The 22,541-nt window shown below is 32.4% G+C and overlaps 3 protein-coding genes across 3 annotated transcripts; all 3 read right to left on the reverse strand.

Moving 5' to 3' along the window:
* Positions 1–1,295: 1,295 nt before the first annotated feature.
* Positions 1,296–3,437, reverse strand: LOC114406816 (pentatricopeptide repeat-containing protein At2g30780-like). The gene is made up of 2 exons (XM_028369648.1): positions 2,987–3,437; positions 1,296–2,529 (listed from the first exon to the last, which is right to left on the reverse strand). The coding sequence occupies exons 1-2, from the start codon at positions 3,389–3,391 to the stop codon at positions 1,408–1,410; spliced, it is 1,527 nt and encodes a 508-aa protein (XP_028225449.1). The 5' UTR covers positions 3,392–3,437; the 3' UTR covers positions 1,296–1,407.
* A 3,757-nt stretch (positions 3,438–7,194) lies between these two features.
* On the reverse strand, positions 7,195–8,944 carry LOC114406817 (probable LRR receptor-like serine/threonine-protein kinase At4g36180). The gene has a single exon (XM_028369649.1). The coding sequence runs from the start codon at positions 8,665–8,667 to the stop codon at positions 7,489–7,491; it is 1,179 nt and encodes a 392-aa protein (XP_028225450.1). The 5' UTR covers positions 8,668–8,944; the 3' UTR covers positions 7,195–7,488.
* Positions 8,945–15,039: 6,095 nt separating this feature from the next.
* Positions 15,040–21,311, reverse strand: LOC114406818 (autophagy-related protein 18g-like). The gene is made up of 9 exons (XM_028369651.1): positions 20,771–21,311; positions 19,453–19,911; positions 18,908–19,312; positions 18,563–18,808; positions 17,618–18,451; positions 17,384–17,541; positions 16,424–16,560; positions 15,572–16,093; positions 15,040–15,458 (listed from the first exon to the last, which is right to left on the reverse strand). Exons 1-9 carry the CDS (start codon positions 20,942–20,944, stop codon positions 15,454–15,456), a joined length of 2,940 nt encoding a protein of 979 aa, XP_028225452.1. The 5' UTR covers positions 20,945–21,311; the 3' UTR covers positions 15,040–15,453.
* Positions 21,312–22,541: the final 1,230 nt, after the last annotated feature.

Raw genomic sequence — 22,541 nt, forward strand, 5'->3', positions numbered from 1 at the left:
TTAAATTAATAGGTGCTTAACAATGAATTTTAAATTTTTTGTTAGCATATGAAAATAATCATAATTTTCAAATTAAATCAGTATATCATAATAAAAATATGATAAAAATAATAATGTGCATATATTAATTTCACGACCTCCGTCAATACTAGGAAAATCGTGACATGCACTATTCTTTAAATGCATGAGTATAGAAATTTAAAAAGAAAGATAATAAAGATAATAGACATTTAATTTTAGCTTTTTATTTTATTTGACAATTGAGACTCATTATTTTCATCCTAATTATTTTCATGTGATAGAAAAGAAGTCACATAAGTTTTTTTATGAAGTTACTTCTTTTTTTATTTTGTTTTATCTTTAGGATTTAAAAAGAATATAAGAAGATTTATAATAACTCATACTGTTGAACCAACCAATTATATTTTAATGCCTTATTCTTGTTAAATAGATTGAATATACAACTTTTAATCAATTTTAAACCATTTACAAGTTTATTAAATAATTTCAATTGCATGTATAATATATTTTTAAGATATAAATAAATATTAATCATAACACTAAATACTGCAAATCTTCTTTATCTAAAATTTACTATAGATCATTATTGAGCTAAAATATTTAGCATCTTAATTAATGAAATTTACTAGCAGCATATAAAAATATTAAAATAAATAACTTTTGCATAAATAATTAACTTTGAATTAACTTAATCAACCTAATATTGGACACGAGATCATCTAAGCAACCCATATTTTTGAATTAACTTGATGTGTTTTTTTCTTCCAATACTCAAACATTAATATCATCCAAACAAACTAAATTTTCATCCATTTTATAATGAATTTTAACACTATTGATAAAAAAAAGTGAATGTTTAGCATTATGAATTTTTATTGCTGATTAAACGTGGACGAAATGTTTATACACTGTAATTTTTGTGTGTATTGTTTTCTTTAATTTATGATGGAGGGAATTCAATAAAAAAGAAAAAAAAATGTTTATACCTTTGGGTATGAAACAATTTTTCTATTTCTTTTTAATTTTGACGAAACAGTATATGATTTGCTCTGATTAATTATGAACTTATTTCGTTGACTTATATTTTTTTATTTGTACTTAAGTTATTTGAAGACATGGGCTAACACTAATATCTTTTCCTAATATTTGTTTGTTAACCAATCAATTATGTAGTTATCTTTTTTCTGCCTCTTAATGTTTCATGTAATCATTTGATACTCATATTTTTATTGTAAATCCTTTCTTTTATTTCAAATAACATATAATATTAACAATTTAACACGTTAAAATCATATTTTATTATCTACATGTAATTCAACATTAATTATTACAACTTTTTAATACTCAAATAGGAGTATCAGCGGCACGAGCCTCTCCCTAGTTTCATTATGGAAATGCACTCAAAGGAACTTCATATCCATGCTTGAACATTTGTCCCAATGTTTTTAAAACCATGGAAATCTGGCCACGGCTCATGTAAGCTTTGTACATTATCCATAATGTTTTCTTTGAGCATTTAAGCTTGACATTTTCCATCTCTTCAAGGACATTATGCATTTCGAGTAAGGTCATCTGTGACCCATACATGACTAGCTTACAATGATATAAGGATCGGCAGATACTCCACCCAGAGATTTCCGCACGTCTCACAAAATTTTCTAGCTTTTCTACTGCATTACATCGATAATAAGTTGCAATTATGCGTCTCAAAATACCCTTGGTTGTTATAGAAGTCCCATGCTCAAATGCCTCATTTATAGCATTCTCCATTTTCGCTAACCAGTCTTCCTTGGCATAGAGTTTAATCAACAAAACATTTAACCATGGCCTGTACTCTTTTTGTGGAATAAACTTCAACAATAACTCTATCTTCTTAAGTCTATCTGCATGAGAACTTCTACAATAGGCACATATCATACATCTGATTAATGAAATTTCCTTTATATTAACATGATCCCTTATAAAGGAATACATCTCTTCCATCTTTTCAAGATTACCCGAATTTGCATACCCACGAAGCATTAGAAGGTGGGTTTTCATGTTAGGCTCAACAGAGCTCAACTTCAGCATTTGAAACACCTTTTCCATATCATCCCACATCCAAGCCGTGATATATCCAGCAATCAAGTGATTGTAAGTGCAGATGTTCATGGCGAGGTTTAACCTTTGTATCTCACTGAATGTTGCTTCCATGTGATCAACGAGCATCAGCCTACCATAAACAGATAGAAGAATATTGTACGTGGCAATAGAAGGATCGCAAGTCAGATCCCTCTTCAAATCACAAAACAAAGACTGACAGTTATCAGGAAGACCATTGAACATAAAAGCACCCATAAGCGCATTGTAAGTGCCGGTCGTCTTGATACCTTTGACAGCAGCCTCCTTAAAGAGCTTAACAGCTAAATCAACATTCCCAGATCTACCTGCAGCTTTTATACCCTTTGAGTACTCATACGCATCCATAGGGTTTTCAGCATTCGATCTCTTTCTTCTCCAACTAAACACCTGAATGTTAAACAACACAATCCAAAAAGAAAGAGGGTCACTTTCAAATCCCACAAACTCTGATTTACGACACCAACAAAAAACAAAACCAAACCATTAAAACTGGTTTTATTCATTTGTTTTTTGCAATAACGTAAGGTTCAGTGAACCACTATTAACTGAACAAAACTGGATTGATCGAAAATCAAACAGAAGAAAAAAAAACAAAATGGCAACATTTTTAATATCATAATACAGAGAAACTAAAAGAAACCAAAGATATTAGGAAGCAATAGATAATTTATAATTTGAGTTGATAAAAGACAAAAACAAAATAGCAACGTTTTCAACATTTACACTGTCAATAGATAACCTATTATTATAATTATTATTACTATTATTATTATTATGCAATTAGGAAGCAAAAAGCAAAAACCCAAAAAACACAATTTTAAAATTGAGTTGATAAAAACTGAACCTGGAGGGCAAGGGAAGGATTTGAATTCAATTGATTCATAAGCTTGAGTAACGCAGATCCATTGGGGTGACGCCGAAACAAAGTGTCGAAACTATCGTCCAAAATGGTCTGAACCCTAGCAGAGTCGCAGGAATCTCTAATGAGCTCGTTTTTGAGAATCGTGACCTTGTTGATGAGATCCTGTTTCGGCGAAGAGCAAGACTTGGCGGTGAACAAGGGAGTGATGTCAGAGTATATGTTTGGGACGGTATGAACATTGCGATGATGAGATAGGGCGGTGGCGAAGGAGGGAGAGAAAGTGGTTTTGGGGTTTGAGAATCCATGGAAATTATGATGGGATTGCATGAGCAACAACAGAGCTGCTCGCGTTGTTGCGTCAGAAGAGAATCTACACACTCGCTTCATTCTCGATTGCTCAAATTGTTGTTTAGGGTTTAACGCACTACTATGCAGGCCTATACTTATCTTTGGGCTTGGGCTTTTTCAGCCCATGTCCCATTATATCACACTTAACACAATTTTGCAAATGAAAGCAGTTCTAAAACCACTTAAGAAATGTAGATTGTTGGGACATGTAAACTGTCCATATTCTCGGATAAAAAAAAATCCCTATTATATAACATAAAACAACCAAACACCCTAGAAGATGATTCCTCCTCTTTTATAGATTTTTTTTTTTTTTTACCAAACCTGGTCTTTTATACATGATGATTATTTTTTTATTTTATTTTATGGAAGAGGATGATTATAATAAGTGATGGGAAAATAGTATGTGTACTTTAAACTGTTAACCAAACAACAAGTGCTATGTAATTGTATTATTTTTTACAATAATCATTTTTTATTTTTATTAGGTAATAGTATAATTTATTTTATATTAATATATCATCATAATTATTTTCTATTATAAACTATAAATTTAAAAAAATAAAATTTATTATTGTTTCATAAAAAAATTCCTATTCAAAATCTAATCCTATTTGCACATTGAGACAATTTTGTTAACCTTTATAAGGCTTTATTATTTAATTAGTATTTTAGTTTGTGGAATATATAAGAATATAAATATTTTTTTACATAATTAAAATTTATAATAAATGAATATAAATATTTTTCAACATATAAATTATGTTTTTATATAAGAAAACTATAACATTTTGAATGAAGGTGTATTTAGGAGTTACTCTTTGATAAAAGTATTTTTAAGAGTTTTTTCTTTGACAATAGTATTTCTAGGTACTTTTTTTAATCTCTTATTTATTTTAATCTATCTTTTCATCTTTATTTTTAAATTATGTTTTAATATTTTCTCAAAAAAATATTAATACTTAAAAGATTAAATTACTCATTTAGTTCTTATAGTTTTACTATTTGTACCTTTTAGTCCCTATAGTTTGAAAGTGATTTTTCAGTATCCTATAATTTATATTTTAATTCTTTTTTAGTTCATATTATTTAAAAGTGGTTTATTTAGTCTTTATAATTTGTATTTTTATTCTATTTTAATCCCTATAGTTTGAAAGTAATTTTTTAGTCCATATCATTTGTATTTTAATTACCTTTTAGTCCTTATTACAAAAAAAAATAGCTACAAATTAGTTATAAATTATTAATTATTTTTTTTATTACAAATTATCTTGCGATAAATTAGTTAGGAATTATTTGTTAATATTTTTATAGTTAATTATAATTAATAATATTACTCATATTTTGATGGTAAAGACTAAAAGTGAATTAAAATATAAAGTATAGGAATTAAAAAATCACTTTTAAATTACATGAAAGAATTAAAATATAAATTATATGGACTAAAAAAACTACTTTAAACCTATAGGGGTTAAAATATACAAATGATGAAACTATAAAAAACAAATTAAACCTACTTAAAAATAACATTACATCACGATATAAATTATTGCTAAAAAATATACGTTAAAAAACATGAATGGTGGAGGTTGGCATCTAATGTTGCCATTCCAAATACAAACACAAAATTGTTCAAGCTGCAAAATGGAGGTGTTTTTATTTTTTATTTTATTTTTATAAATGATGGGCGTGTTGAGGCATTCTAACAAGAATGGCACCCTGAACCTACAAATCATCTACAACACACCCTAAATATATTAAAAATGGAGTAAAATATAACGAAATAACCATGTGGGACATAAACCAAACCCATAAACCAAGTTGAAAATGGCTTTTAATTACATAATTTCAAGTTGAATTATCCTATTGAGTTGCTTCTTGTGTAACAAGCTTAAAATTAAGATTCATTTTCTACTTTTGATGCGGAGAAATTGATTTGTTTTACTTAAATTTATCTTTCAACATTTTCTCTTGTCGAACTCTTGGTAATAGATAGTCAATTTGAAAATTATTTCATAAATATATGATCTGAGAATGTAGTTCAGAATTAAGATGGACTATTGATCTTTCTAAAGTTTTCGAAGACTAGAAAACATGCCTTATCTGTTGTAACTACTTACAGATCAGGGATAGTTGTGGACTGTGGTTAATATGTAGGCCATTAAGTCTTATCTGTTGTTTTTTCTCCCCCAACATTTTGGTAACCTAACACGGTCTTAATAGCTTTTAATCTAACCCCCTTTGACAAAAAATAAATAAAGAAAGAAAAAACTTATCGGGTTTGTTAAAAATATTTTTTTTTTCAACAACGTGTGTGATAGCTGCTGATTTCCAAACCTTCTTTCTTTGTCACTCAAAAGGGATTTGAATTTCGTCTAACAATAACGAGTACATGTAAATAAATAATTAACATGATGAATTCCGTAATTTACCAAGGTCGAACTTTGCATAATAAAACTTGTTTCTTCCTCTTTTTTTACATGCGAGGATTTCTACACGAGGCATACTGACACCAAAAAGTCTTGGGCGCCTACTGTCCGAAAAGTCATAATTGACCTAAGAGTGAGTTTGGATGAAAAAATTTTAAATTTTAAAAAAATTTAAATTTTAAGAATTTCAAATATTTCATTGAAATTTTTTTATTTTTAAAATTTTGTGTTTAGATAAAAAAAAATTAAAACTATGAGAATAAAAAAATGAATGAAAAAAAAGAAAAAATATAATTGGTGTACTAGTTATATATATATATATATATATATATATATATATATATATATATATATATATATATTCCTCTATGCTCACACTCAATCGATATTTTAGGAGTTTAGACTTTCTCACATTTTAAAAGGAAATTGAAATTCCAGATTCTTAATTGTTTAAAATTTTGTTTTAAAATTTCAAAATTTTAAATTGTTCATAAAAAACATCCAAACAATGAATTCTAAATTACAGAAATTTAAATTCTCTAATAAATTACTTTTCTCATTTAAAATTCTTTATCCAAACAATATAAAGTTGTTGTTCTAAAAAGGAAAACTAACAAAACATGGAATGTAAACAATTTTGCATGAAAAATGACGGTAATGTCGACCAAATTGACTACAACCAGTACTATGAACAGTAAAAAAGCCTGTACAATATGGCTTTGTTGTGTTTTTGTAGTTACAACGGTCAGAATTAGCTATATCCCACCTTCATGAAACAAATAGAGGTATAAGATAAAATGGTAAAATGTACTAGGGTCAGTTGGTTACAATTAAAAATATATATAAAACAATTTATGTTTTAGTTATAATTATAAAAATATTTTTATTTAAAAGAAACGACTCATTTTCTCAGTTAAGCCGTTAAAATGGGTAAGCTTATCCCCCGCACTTGCTCCAAGCTCGTGTGGGCTAATGAAAGAGAAGTTCATAGGATCAAAAGGTCCACATAGAAAAAGCTCACAACTCACAAGGCCAATAAGTCTACAAGATTCCATGGGTTAGAATTAGCCCATGAGTCTTAAATTTAAAAATTTGACCCAAGGGCCACTAAAAAGTGTTATGTTTATGTCGTGCTAAAAATACTTTTACTTAAGCTAAACTGAAGGTTCTCTAATAGAGGTTAAATAAAAAAATTGATCATTTATCAAGATGTTTAAGCCCATGAAAAAAATGTTTTTTAAAGAAACTGATTCTCTTAAGAAAAAAAATGTAACAAACCATCCTAAACCTAAATTACGAACTTTTGAGTTTTACCTTGAACGTCAAGCGAATATAGAGCTTGTTAAGTTAGGGAATCGGCATAGAAAATGTAATGTTCAAATAATATAACTAGAAAAATAAAATAACGTGGGATTACACAATGATAAACAATTTTTATTTGTAAACGAATATATTACATTAATTAATAATTATTAATATTACACGGATTATTGTAACCTATAGCCTCTCCGGTCTGCGCTACGCTCTTGCAAGTAAGTATTCACAATCCTCTTATTTATACCATAAAAAAAAATGAGTGAAAGGGGTGAAAAAAGAAAGATAAATATTGTAATCTATAATATATATGAATTTGTTCTAAAAGGCGAAAGTGGTGTGAATTGAATGTAGTATAATGGAACTGAACTGTACCAAGCTTCAGTTTAGCCTTTAGCGGTTACACTGCTGAGGTGGCCTTATTTTTCTTCTGCCAGCGTTGAAGGGGCACGCCGTCTGAACCGGCGGCACCATGCAGTTATACTGCAAACACAGGGTGCTGCTCACCGGAATCTCCGCCGTCGGGCTTATCGCGATTCCGGTCAGAAAATTGTGCTGCAAATACAGTATCTGAATGCCCGCCGCTAACAACCGCTCCACGAAGCTGCCCGGTACCTGCCCCGTGAACCCGTTGTTGTTCAGGTACAGATTCTGCACGTTCGCTAGCATGGGCGACACCTCACCGGATAACCGGTTGTAGCTGAGATCAACGGTCTGGATCATCACCTCGTTAAACGGTTGGATTGGACCGGAGAACTGGTTTCTTTCGAGTTGGAGGTTTGTGAGAGGGAATGTGAATATTTGGGCCGGGATTGGGCCTGTGAACTGGTTTAAACTAAGGTCCAGGAAGTTAAGCCGGTTGAGCCGGGTTAAGAGCCCGTCGACCGGTCCAGTGAACCGGTTCCATGATAAAGAGAGGTACTGTAGGGAAGCAGGGAGAGAATCCTGTGCGAGCGAACCGGAGAGAATGTTGTGTTTGAGTTCAAGATGGGTCAGGGAATAAGCCGAAGCGAATGAAGGAACCGAACCAGAGAGACGGTTGTGGCAGAGGAATAGGTTTGTTAGCTGCGGCATTTTTCCGATGGACGGAGGAATTGCTCCGGAGAGTTGGTTGTAGCTGAGATCGATTGTCCTGAGGTTCCGGAGCTGACCTAGACCTGCAGGAATCTCGCCGGAGATGAAGTTCCTGCTGACGCCGAGGAAGCGGAGGTTTTTCAACTGAGAGAGAGACTGAGGGAGAGGACCGTAGATTCTTCCTGGAACGACGGTGAAGTCGGCGAGAGCGGAGAGTTTGGAAATGGAAGGGTCTAGTTTTCCGGTCAGACCGGGCGAACCGGCTCTCGGATCGCCGAGGTTGAGTGCGATGACTTTGTCGTCGGCGCAGAAAACGCCGGCGAAGTTGCAGGGGTCGGCGGTGAAGTCCCACGAGGAGAAGAAATTGGAACCGGGAACGTCGTGAAGGGATTTCCGAATGGATTGCAGAGCGAGGAAATCGTTGGGGTCTAAAATCCCTCTCACGGAATGGAGGAAGCAAACGAAAAGCAAAGTGCAGAAAGCTACGACGTCGTCCATTGGAACTTAGAGAGAAAAAAGCGGTGGCGATGGGTTTTTATAGGAAAATGGGAGGGTTGCTTTTTAGAGCTGGATGGTTTTCTCGTGAGAAATCGTGTGAACGTTTTAATGGCGGAAAACTGGATATAGCTGGCTTGGAGGAGAAGCAATTCCTTGCTGAATCTGTGTTGCTTTTGTTGCCTTCAATGTTGCCTTTGCAACCTTTTCATCATTTAGGCTTTCTTTGCATATACTACTACTACAATCACTGCCACAACATTACAATACCCACTTTCTTTCTTTCTTTCTCTATCTATAATATCTCCTTTGCCCATAATACTATTTCTTAATTGCACAGTGCACGCTAATTTTGTCATTCTTTCTTGCTTTGGACTTTGCTTCAGGTTCGTGTTAAACGGTTGTCCGATCCTACCTGGACTCCAAGGCTCCAACTGTACGTTTTAGGTGGGAAACACTGCTGACAATGTTGTTGGTTAACTAGTTAAACGGCTGACACGTTAATTTTTTTTCTTTCTTCTACATGTGACACGTTAGATATTCTTATTCTTATTATTTTGGTTGTAAAATGTAAACTTTAATAATTGTTTATTTTTTTGAAGGAGCTATTGTTGGGTCACGGTCTTAGGGTGACAGCTAAGCAGTTCATGGTAAAGTGATCTGGGTGGGATTAAGTTGAGTTCATGCTGAAGGCCATGGCTTTGTCGAGCTCATACTCACATGCTTCTTGTGACATGCAAGGGTATCTGTGTCCTGTTTCGCTGGATAGCAAAAATCTCATCACAGAAATAAATGCGTTCCAGTTTCTTCAAAGAATGTGGTGATCAATGATCACGGTTCAATGCTTTCAATGAATGAAGGGTACCTTCAATTAATGAAGGCTATTCATACACACTGTACTACAATTTCCTTATTTAAGTACACGTTGCCTTACATTTAAATGTTACGCTATTATATATATATATATATATATACACACACGTATTTAAAAAGATGCATTCAAAAACAAATTTATTTTTCCGTTTTGATGTTACCAAACATTTTCCCTTCTTTTATTACTGTAACTTATACAATACTTGCACATAACAGCGTAATCTCCCTTGGGTCTACATAAATGTCTAGCATCATTAATTAGTCTCTCATACATAAGCAAAAAAACAAAATGTTGTAACTAATATGTTCCGGGCTTTATTGCGAATTATTTACACGTGTAGGGGGTAAAAAAATAGCAAGGGAGCAAACAATTAGCCACTATACTTTTTTCATCTTCTTATTACGTAGTACTATAAGAGAAACAACACACACATTCTCTCTTTTGGATGAAAGGACACAGGAGGAAGCTCAAACTAACTCAGTGCTAACAGGACTCATAGTCAATTGCGTTCAATTCAAGATATATGCATGCTCCAAAGCTTGTTTCGCAATTCCCATATTCTGCTTTTCACCAATTACTGTCTAGTAGAGTGGGTATGTGGCTCAATTCTCTTTCTTCGAGAGGAAGATTGTGAGTCAACAAAACAGAATCAGATTTTCATCATGCATGTGCCCCGCTTATGGGAAAGCTTATTCCTTTCCCCTGAGTTGTTCATTTCTTTCTTGCCATTTTCTTACAGCTAAATTTTTTAGCTCTTTTAATTTTACTTGGGTCAAACTCAAATGCTATGCTAAAATCAAGTCATATTTTCATCCACCACTGATTGGCATGTCAGCAATAAAAGAAATATTTTTTTTACCAATAATACTCATAGTATTAGGGCTCTGTTACACCCTTATTTTACACTGCGATGATAAAGCATGAGGGATATATAAGAAAAATTAATTAAGATACTGTTTCATTCATACTACGAGCTTCTTTTTTTTTTTTTTAGGAGACATGGTTCATACTACGAGCTAGCAATACTGTTTGTGTACGTGATTCAAATTAACGAAAAAAATTGGCCGACCTAAGAGAAGATATAGGCAACCGTTTCAATCTTTCAGCAATAAAAATGCTCTTAATTAAGTTCAATTTGACTTATGTATGTAACTAGACTCTATGCACAAAGTACACACAAAAAAAAGGACTCTATGCACAATTAATTCTTGGTTTTCCTTTCAATCTGATGATTGAATGCTTTTGGTGTAATTTCCTTTCAAAATCGTAAGGAGTCCCAAGCAACTGAACGAGCGTAATTGATCCTTGCTTTTAGCCTATTACTTTACCATGAATAATTTTGCCACACGAGCCTATATTACGTCAAATGCAAGGTTTTTTTATTCACGATTACGCAAAATAATTCCAAATTGGATTGATTGTTAAGTAGCCTCATACTAATGGCCAACTTAACGTTTATTGAGACTTAAAATGAATTTAAAGACGACGACGATTCATGATTGTTTAATTAATGAAAAAAATTAATTATAATTATTTTATTTCATTTATTTTTGAATCTCTTAAACATAAGTTAATATTATTATACGGTGAGAATTGATTGGTTTAATTTTTTAAAATACATTTAAAATCTCCCGATACAAAGGAGGTTGAACACGTCCTTAGCAAAATAAAAGCTATAGCATATTCTTAAAAAAAAAACTGTAAAAGGATTATCGGAAATCATTGCTATTAAGTGTATTACTCTAAGTGGATCTTTTTGCTACTTGAGCCCATTACGTCATATGCAAGTATTTTCACGAATACGCAAAACAATTACAAATTGTATCACTGTTCACTAGCCTCATAATTATTTATGGTCATCAAATTCATTACCAGCTCTATTGTTCATGAGATACGGTGATGGAGGAAACAGGCTGGTAGCATCTCCAATGGCATGCTTACATAAATTATTGAATTTTAAGTAATGTTGTTTAAGTTTATTTTTCACCGAAACATATGACGTTGAGTTACTCATGTAAGCAATCATTTCTTAATAATATTATATCATAAATAATATATTAGGACCTATAAAATTAATTTAAACACTCACTTTAATAACTTTAACATTGAAATGAGTTTTAATTTAAAATATTTAAATTTATATAAAATTATAAAACCCACAAAAATATGATAATCAACTTATACAAACAACTATCCATTATAAAATATAAATGTTCTCATAGACAAAGAAGGAGCATGAAGAAACACGTAAATATAAAGAAATTACTATTAGATAGTTCTGAATCATATTAAGAAAATTCTGAACTGAGTAAACTGAAAAAACATACCACCAGACCAATTTAAGATGTATTTTGTACTTGTAGCATTTTCAATGTTTTATTCAAAATTAATTTCTGGATACAATTTCAAGTGCTTCATAAATTAACTAATTACAAGAAAAGTCCTATTGTGTTGTGCCCAGGATTGACTTCCGGATCGTAGAACACATTTAGTAATCCAAGCAAGCAGTAACCAAAATACTAATTCACATTTCACAGGATACGATAAACACATTTTAAGGCAATGAAGTGCATGCTCAAGAAGGGAATGGGAGACAACGTAATAGAAAATGAGTTTTCACTTTGCACAACTCACCCTTCCTGGTTCTGAGCCTCACAGATATTTGAGAAGTTAGAGCAGACATCTTTAACTCTCGCAGCACCAACACTGTTAATCAAATAAAGTCACAAAATAATACAATTTTCTCCCAGCATATATATCTTCTGGCTAGCTAGTGCAACACATGAACAATAAAAAACATAAAGGAAAAAATCAATACTAGATTCCCTTGAACTGGACATGAGAATCTACACTTTTGAAATCCATAGGTTTTTGTTCCCTACATAGGTCATACAGAATAATTAACATTCCCTTTAACCTATTTCATTCACATATAATATATTCTATTACAATAAAAGCAGTCCTACCCCTTAGACACAGAGAATATATACTCACAGAACTAGTGCGATGCTATTTAGAAGTTTCTCAGAATCACCAAAGAACATGGTCACAACCTCCATCACAAAATATGGACTACTCTCATCTTGCAGTTTCTGAAGCTGATTGAACTGATCTTCCAGAAATCCCTACACCCCAACAACAAGAAAAGTAGAAAACATTACCCTCCATTCATAATTAAGTAACCAAGTCCCAACTATCCAAGTTATCCGCAAGAAAGAAAAAATTGAAAAAAAGAATGAAAGTTTGAAATTGAAATAGTAAATTGTAGCCATCAAAGTGATCAAACTTTTGATTGTATGATTTTTTTTATTCATGAGAATCAAATCATATATTAAGGGATTTATAACAATTTACGTACTTATTCAACCAACTGATGATTAATAAAGATAGCACGAAGACATAAAAAAAATTATAAATTAAAAAAAAGGATTTATTTAATTTTGTGGATGGAGTGGGACATATTCATTCCCCAAGAAAATACAGAACAGAAAGAAACCTCGCGAAGCATAGCGGTTTGATGGTCACGGTGCTTCCTCTGCAACTGACTCACATCCATGATAGTTTGGTTTAGTGCTTTAGTTCAATTTGAGAGGGAATACAACCTATGAGTTTGGAATTGGAAGGGGTTTGAGTTGAAACTGAAAGGGAAATGAAAATGTTGTTGTTTGTGTCATGTATGTTTTTGTTCAGCCAATGAAAGAGAGAAAGGCACACGTGACACGTGGATTCCTGGGTGATTGTCAACATGCTTGCTTTTGGTTTTGTCTCTCCAATTTTAGTGTCCTAAATTATGCAATGTTCTTTCCCTTTTTGTTGTGGAAGTTAAGGCTGAAGGGTTGGTCTTCTTTGGAATTTTAGGCTAAATAAAAAAAAATTAAATTTAACATATTTAATTAGATTAATTTAGTTGAATTTTTAAAATAATCAGTCAATTTAAATTAAACCAACTCTCAACACTGTACCCTCGTGGGTTTTAAATATTGATTATGAGTTGTGAGCTTTCCAGTTTCCCTTCTTTTTTTAAAAAAAATATCAATTAACATTGCGTTGATTTGGTTTGGATTATTAAATTAAATTAAAAAATTATTGTATTTTGTTAAATTTATTTTCCCACCTTTCATGTTTTACATAAAAGTTTGAATTTTATATTATTATAAAGTAAAAAATTCTTTACACTTCAAAGATTTTAAAAACAAATAAGTTTTAGGTATTCATATTCTTAATTAATACACACTTTTTAACAACTATAACTTTATATATCTCATTCTACAAAAAAATATCTTATATATTTCTTTATCTAAAATATGATAAAAAAAAATAGATATGAATCTAAAATAAATAAATTTTAATATAAAAACATTATCGAGGGATTAAGTATTTTTGAGTTAAAAAGAAAAAAAATAAGAAAAAAACTTATTGTAATTGATTTGATTTGAATTTAAACTAAAATAAATAAATAAATAAATCAAACAAATTTGAATTAATTTAATTCATTTCGTTTAAATTTGTTTTTCAGAATAAACTTTTTTATAAATAGAAAATAACACAAGAAAATGAATTAGCAGCTTATTCATTTTGCTACACAAGAAAATGTTTGGATTTTTTTTATACATAACTTTATTTTGCTAACTTTAAGTTTTTTATTTCAACCGTGTTCAACTAGCTTTTAACTTATAAATTACTAGCTTTTTTATTTTCAGTTATTTATTTGAAATTTCTTTTTATTCCTTTTTCATTTTAGAAAATATTTGTCTACTGTATCACTTTTATTCCATTTTGTATTTATGAACTAACATTAAATGAACTAATTTATAAGTTTTTTTTTTTAAGTTTTTAGCTTCTAAGTTTCAACTAGCTTACAAACTAAATTTGCCAAGTACACCTAAATTTAAAATTTATATATTTTATATCAATAAGTCAAGCTAAGTTGATTGTGTTTCATATAATCTTAATCAAGTCTAATTCAGGTAAATTTTCAATCTTCTCGAAACTTCACGATGAATAAAGACTAAATTAAACTAATCTCAACACCTCTAACATGAATAACGTATTAAGATGAAATTTAAAAATATAATACCACGAATTATTTTAACGTTTCTTTTTTTTTTTTAAAAAAAAAAGAAGTAAATTCCTCAAATTTAATGATGTCTGAAATCGGACCGTAACAATGTAAATCTTATAAGAATCGAAGAAAAGATTTAGGCTTACACATGAAATGTTGATTCCCGTTCATTTGGGTCTAGTGCCCACTCTCTAGGGATCCGAAATCAAATAAAATAAATCCTAATCCCACCCCCCACGAGCATGCTGTCCATTTTCTCATCCTATATTTTACTCTGGTCTCTCATTGCTCTTCCAATAATAATAACAATCGCACTTCCCATGTTTTTTTTCCAATGAAAGGAACGGCAGCAAAGTTTAGAGAGACAGTTCTCTCCACTCATTAACATAATTACTCATCACACAGCATCTGCAAGAATGAAGGGAGGGAGAGGCATCGATGAACACTATCAATTCAGCTTTTACATTTTTTCATTTCTTCTTGCCAAATTCAAATAAAAATGTTACACAACTTGAGGGGAATTTCATGCCTGATTCGTATTTTCATTGATAAATGATCAGCTTACGGCTGCGAATGCAAGCTCAAAATACCTTTACCAACAACTTTCCACACTATAGGGCTCAAAGTTTGCAAGCCCATGAATACGTGAATTTCCATCTGCATAATGTACAAGGGTGAGAGTCCCACGGAGACCGCACACAATCCAGCAACAAATCAACTAAATTTTTGCTCATATGCCATTTTCTTATTCACAATATTTACATTGATTTTTTATAACCTAGCTATGATTCCAGACAGCACAGATGACGAGGTGACTTCATAGATGCTGTGACTTATTCTTCGATCGTCGCAATCAACCTAAAGTACGTGTAAAATTAATTAATTGGCAATAGACTAATAGATGATAATATGATGATACCAACAAATCAATCACAAGATTTAGAAAAATAGACGCGGCCTTATATTTTTACCTTCTTCGGAAAAGGCAAATATGCCACCAAGCATTTCATCATTCTCCTCATCTTCCTCCAGTTGCTCTCTTTCATGGTGGCTACTGCTGCTGTCAACATCATCAGTTACAACTTCAGTTAACACGTCACTTTCATCAGGCTCCTGTGTTTTGCAGTGGCCATCCTTGAAAGATATCCCAACATCTTCATTTTGCTTTGTTAAGGCTACTTCCACAAATTCAGTCTCGTGTGAATCATGTTCTGGGACCAATGCCGAGTTCTCACTGATCCCAACACCTATAGAATCTCTTCCTTCAGAAGTTATATTTCTCCCTTGTAATATAGGATTGGCAATATGGTCAGCGTTAAAATCAACCTGTTTCAAGTTTCCAGACAGACATGATGGACTCATCACAATCTGGTTTTGTAGAGCAGGCTCAACGTTGATTGTCCCCGTTCTTTCCAGGCATATCTCACCAAGTATTTGATAACTAGAAGCAACTTGATCCAAGTCAAGCAGATTTTCAATTCTTCTTGATGAACCTAGAGTAAATTAGTAAATATCATATCAATGGGAGGTTGCCACAATACCACATGAAATTCAAAAAAGAAAACTAAAAATAGACTTAACAGAGAATGTAGGTGGTTGCAAAATATAAGAAATTACTTAAATGGTGTGGAATGTGTAGTACTCAACTGTTCATCAAGCATTCCATTGAATGAAGAAAAAATAGTAATAATGTAATATTATGAAAATGTATATCTATATTCTTGCACAACTCCAATGGGTCATTAATGATATCATCCTTTGCTTCACAAAAGTTACAAAACTAATTGGCTGGAATATATTTTTTCAGTAAACTAGCTTCTTACCTCCTTCGGAGCTTTCAGTGGAACTCAGTGATGCTGGCTTTGAATGACAAATAACTGTTACATCAACAGTTTCCTTGTCATCAGCTTGATTGTGAACAGGAGATATAGGGCTTAAATATCTTTCCCCAGAAAGGCCTCTGAATCAAACGCCAATATTAAGTAATTAGCATGACCACAAAATAAGATCATTGATGAGCACATACAAACGAAAAACAGTTCCTTTAGGATAATGTATGCATTGTGCTATACATTACACAATTGGTCAGATCCACGTAAATCCCTCCAATTCGTCAACTAAATGCAAGCAGCAGATACTTAAAATATGGATGACAAATTGAGTATTGCAGCAAAATGCATACATTCACAACATATTATAATATTGGCATTCATTTCTTTTTCTTTGTCCTTTTCTTCTAACGGGCGTGCATGTACAAATCAAATTATATTTGACTTTGAAACCCAGACTCAACACAGACAAAACCAAAAAGAAAAGATCTGTGATTATCAAATTCCTGATCACAATATTGGCATTCGTTTTGTTTTCTTTGTCCTCCATTAATTCCTGATCCACGATTTTGATCCCTCTATTTTTTTTTCCCACAATTTTAGTTCCCAAATTTTAGAAAATTTGAAATTTCGGTTCAATCATCTATTTTGCATATGTTTATTTATTTTTTATTTTTTACACTTTAATTTATTAATTATTTTTTAATAGTTAAATGTTAATTTCCACCTCATCACAGTATTGACACATCATTAGTCAACCATTAAATTAAACTGTCAACATATGCAAAATTAAGCATTAGACCAAAATTATGGATTTTTAAAAATTTAGGAACTAAACCTATGGAAAAAAAATAGGGAGACCAAAATTAGTGAATCAAGAATTAAAGGGAGACCAAAGCATTGACACCAGACATTGCAAAATCTGCAAGGAATGAAAAAGAAAATAGTCACTACCTCTCATTCCCGCTTGATCTGATGCTATGAAAATGGTCAAAAACAGGAAGCAGCTCCTTCCGCTTTATTTCAACTTCATTAACAGGGACCTTTTCAATTTCAAACTCCCCAGTAGCACTGAAACTAGCTCCCGCACAACTCATTGAATAGCAACAAATCTGAAGAAGCAAAATTGTTAACTACAAATTCATAGCCCTGTATATGAAAATCAGAACTTGGCACAATAAATAATACCTTAGACTTTTGCCATATGGGTAACCTTCCAAAATTCCTTTGCACCTCCGCATTAGACAGATACCAATGAAACCTGTCGTGCATATTCTCATTAGAAGATCTTACCATCTTTTCCCCTGCCCTATCTCTTGTGCCCAAAAAATTCAATCCATGGACATCACTATAACTTATTTTCTCTTGAACTCTCTCAATACCTCCTTGTCTATCAAAGGTATTGCAGCAAGTATCCCCTCTTTCTGGCCATTCTGACCTTCTACATACATCCCACCATTGAATAGGTTCGACTTTGACTCTGAACTCATCCTCTTGCATATGCAAGAGTGAAGTTGACTGGTTTCTCAAACCATTATCAGTTGTTCCTAAACCAACAGATGCCAGAAGTTCATGTTGAACTACATGACCTGAAGGTGTATAAACCAATATATGTTCTAAGGGTTTTGCCTTTGAGTTAACAAGCTGTTGCGAGTGAGATAAGGAATTATGAAAGATGGCAGCAATGGCACCAGATGGCACAAAAACTTTTCCTGTCACATTTGCAGAAGAATTGTGAACAGTATTAAGCCATCCAAAACTACTATATTTTATCCGGCTAGCCACAGAAAGGACAACAGGTGCTGGGGGAGGCAGAGATTGCTGATAAGAAATGGAAGCTGGAGTATACCACCAAGGCAGAGAAAAAACAGGGAGTAGGAACGGTTCTTCACCCTGAGAACTAATAATTCGAAAACCAGTATCACCCCCAAAGGGTGACAAAACAAAAAGATGACAAGTACCCTTGGATGAGACAATTGCAATCCACTGACTAAAATTACTGAAACAAATGTCCTGAATCATCTGGCAGATAAGAAGAAAAAAATATCAAAAGGATATGAAGGCAAGCTATAAAAGGAATATCATACTTGAAAAACAAGTAACATAAATCAATCAGGACTAAGATGTACTGACAGCTGGTGTTATTCCACGATGAAGTTTATAAAGATGCACATGAGAAGAGTTCCAATTGGAGCTTGGAATGCCTGAACTCTTGCATGTGAATGACGGCATTATCCGAAATATATTAATGTTATTCCCATAGACTGATGCAGTGACAAGAAGGGTCCCACTAGGGTCAAAACATAGTGCAGATATAGGACTAGTGTGAGCTTTGAATTGTGATATGATACTTCTGGAAACAAAATCCTTAATGACTACCTGCAATCAACCATATGACACAAGAACATATTGGAGATTAACATCTCATAAAAAACCCACAAATATCAATCAGTTCAGGCATGATGAAACAATACCAACCATTCCTGCATTATCTGCATCAATTCCTGTAACCCTATTGACTTTCACACCTGAATTTGATTGTATGGGAGAAGAGGAACCATCAGGAAGCAGCTCTTGACAGTATTTGATTATTCCGGCAGCTAAATGTCTGCTGGACTCCACTGCATAACGAGCCACTAAACTACCACTGCTTGGAGAAGTTGATGGACTAATTCCTGGAGAATCACTGAAGTTTTGTGGGCTTAAGCAACCTAAATTAGAGGGCAGGGGGTTGTTAGAAGCATATGCCAACCACCTTGGACCCACAGCCATTGGACCATAACCAACATTAACACCAGTTGTTCCTTGTCCAGCGAATTGAGAAACAGGATAAGTGAGAACACTGAACTTATTCTCAAGAGTCACAGCATCAAAGCAGTATATCTGCAAAAGTAATAGAAAATGCATCAGTCATCGTATACATTACACGAAAAAGCTAAGTCAAATAGATTGTATTATCTTTATCTGACAGCTCTAATATAGATATTAAAAAAATTCTACAAGACACTGGAGAAACTGCATACTTGTGTGGCAAGACCAACCGCTACTATCCTTGAGCTGCATCTGATCATACATACAGTTGAACGGAACCTCAGAACATGAACATAACAGTGAGACTTCAAGGAGTAAAACCGAACAACTGTTGAAGAGTTGACATTGTTCCCCGGTTGAGTCTCAAAGTTACCATCCCTTCCTAAACCACTCAAACTGGTACTGTTCTGGTTTGCATTGCTAGTGTCATCCCCGGAAACCACCAACAGTAAAGGGTGCGACTTCCTGAATCCCTCCTGGCCATCACAACCTACTGGGAAAGGCTGCATCTGTAAAAAAGAAACTGGACCATCGCGCTTTGAGACCAGTTCACGGAAGCCAGAGGCATCCTCAACATCAAGAACTTGAAATCCATTCAGATAACCAAGTAGAAGAACACGTTTTAAGTTAGCTGGATCAAGCTCCAGTGTATCAAAACCAGCCCAGGTTACCTATCCACCAAGTCGTAAAAGGTAAAATTATAATTACTAGGATGTGATATTGGATACATTAGCTCATGTAATATAAAGGTCAAAGAAGAAAGTCTAATCATCATAAAAATAATTTTAACTGGACAATGGAAAATTAGCCAAATTGCAAAGCAGTTAGTGTGCAAAATGTTGGGAGATCTATAGACAAGTCAAAGCTAGTAAGTAATAAAGCAAGATCTGCAACAAAACCAATTTATACAGAGACTTTAAAACTCGTATAAATTCCAATGTGTAAAGTTTGGTAAATTATACAGATTCCATATCTAGTAGCTTCAAATCATTGGGAGTAATTATTAAATTAACATCCCTTACGATAGCTTTCAAGTCCCAGAATCCCGAAAAACGATTGAGTAACAAATATAGTCCACGGGAATCAGTTATATAATAATAATAAAAAAAAACTGAAGGTGCAAAATTCAAGGTTGATTTTTTTCCATACAGTTTCCTCGCAGACGGCTATTCTACATCAACTAACAAATTAGTAAAGCCAACTCAGTGTGCACTTTTATTAGACAAACACAAAACCTCAGTGCAAATTATAATATCTTCAGTCTAAATTAAGGCATTTATATTTATAGAGCTAATACAAGAGGAGGTGCAATAACACATTTGCCTAACGTCAAAAGTACGAAGCAAATATATATTTGGCTCTAGGTCGTTGCAATTACCAACAAGAAAACTAGAATCCTCAGAGAGTTAATATTCAATAAGCACCAACAAATATGTTTATATATATATATACATAGATATTAATAATTGGTACCAAACACACGCAAACGAGGAAAAGTTCATCGAGTCTAGGGCGGAACGGGAGCAGTACCTGATCTTTGTGATCCTCAGAAGAAGACGAAATAGAAGCGGCGACGGAGGCACCGGCGGAGCGCACGGTGGAAGCAACGGTGGTGGCATTGGTGGACACAGTTTTGAGGCACAGAGAGATAATCCTCAACGAATTGGGCAATAAGCCGTTGTTCTTCCCCTTTCCTTTTTTCATGGTAAATAATCTTCTTCTCGCTCGACACCGCCACGCTCAGCTGCGTCCACTTTCTCCTCCTCCGGCGGAAACAAACATTTCCGATCAGAAAAGGAACGAAATATCATCCGATTGCGAACGCGATCGAAGACTCCTCTCACTCGGTTTGAGTTGAAACTTTCTTATCAGCTCCTGATTCTGATGTCGAAGTTTCTCTCTAGCGATTTTCTCCGTTTATATCGAACTTAAACTACCCACGTCGCTTATCGCTTTCTCTCTCTATCGTCCATGGCTGACTCCGCAGTTTTTTGCCTTTTATCTCTTCTTCTTCCAGTTCTTTCTTCCTCTGGGTATTTTTTTCAACGAAAGATAGGGTGATGAAAATAATGGATTGGGCTTGCATTGCACAACACTCTAATCTAAGCACGCAAATTAAAAAATAAAATTAAAAACAAAAAACAAAGATTGTGCTGCACACGACTTTCTCTGTTTTGTTTTTTTAAGCAAAAATCTTTAGTTTGGTTGAAATAAACTTAATATTGTTTACTAGTTTAAGTTTACTTGTAAGGTTTAAATAATGTGACTACATGAATAAAGCTTTTATTTTTTCTGTCAACTGAATTTGTTTATTTATGTAAAAAAACAACAAAAAACTACCAGAAATGAGTTTCGAATAAATTTTCGTACTTTACTTCCAACTTGGTTAAATTTAAGATCGTGTTTCACTTTTTTATTATTATTAAAGTACATGGTAATATTAAATAACTAACAAATGAACAGTAGCGACATTATGATTATGGTTCATGTGATAAATAACTTGAACTTTTCAGATATTATCTATCTTGTTTCTAATATTTACCAAAAAAAAGTCTTATTTAAAATCAATAGTATTATATTTTCAATTAAAAACATAATTATTTTTTTTATAATATTCATAGAAAAGGAAATCACTTTTTGTAACAGCGAAAAAGTAATTACTTATATACTTTTAATTATATTTATTTTATGGCGTGAAAATAATGACTTAAATTAATTCAGTAAAAAAATAATGACTTAAATTATTACATACTTTTTGTTCCAAATTATTTTATGTACTACCACAATAAGTATCATGTGCCTCCTCAACAAATATGCAAATGAGCAACTCCTAAGAATTAGGGGTGTTCTTGCAAAAAAAAAACAAAAATGTTCATAAACTATTCAATTGGGAACTGAAAAAATCAATTCACAGTATTAAAAACTGAATAAATAAAAGACTGAACGGATTTAAAATTTTTAAAGCCAATTTTTTTTATTAGATTAGATTGGATTTCATATTTAAATTTAGAAATTGATTCAATTTAAATTTAATTTTTTTTACTAATTTGAATATTTACATATGAATTATTATATATATATATATATATATATATATATTCAATTTATAATATCACTTATGTTTTTATTTTTTATATATTTATAAAATTATCACATAATTTATAACTATTTATACAAAATATATTTAATTAAAAATAATTTATTACTAAATTTTTGAGTTAAGATATTTGACTTAAGATGCATTGAGTATAATTATCAAATTGTGTAATTTTTTTATATGATTAATATTTAATAATTTATA

Source organism: Glycine soja, chromosome 3 (assembly GCF_004193775.1).
Source record: "Glycine soja cultivar W05 chromosome 3, ASM419377v2, whole genome shotgun sequence".
Taxonomy (NCBI): Eukaryota; Viridiplantae; Streptophyta; class Magnoliopsida; order Fabales; family Fabaceae; genus Glycine; species Glycine soja.

Excerpts from the sequence above, each read along its gene's own strand:
- LOC114406816 (XM_028369648.1), bottom strand. The coding sequence starts at position 3,391 with ATGAAGCGAGTGTGTAGATTCTCTTCTGACGCAACAACGCGAGCAGCT. Across the intron at positions 2,530-2,986 it reads ATCCTTCCCTTGCCCTCCAG|GTGTTTAGTTGGAGAAGAAA; the intron begins GTTCAGTTTTTA and ends TTTAACATTCAG.
- LOC114406817 (XM_028369649.1), bottom strand. The coding sequence starts at position 8,667 with ATGGACGACGTCGTAGCTTTCTGCACTTTGCTTTTCGTTTGCTTCCTC.
- LOC114406818 (XM_028369651.1), bottom strand. The coding sequence starts at position 20,944 with ATGAAAAAAGGAAAGGGGAAGAACAACGGCTTATTGCCCAATTCGTTG. Across the intron at positions 17,542-17,617 it reads CCATATGGCAAAAGTCTAAG|ATTTGTTGCTATTCAATGAG; the intron begins GTATTATTTATT and ends TTGCTTCTTCAG. Across the intron at positions 16,561-17,383 it reads AGATCAAGCGGGAATGAGAG|AGGCCTTTCTGGGGAAAGAT; the intron begins GTAGTGACTATT and ends CGTTTGATTCAG.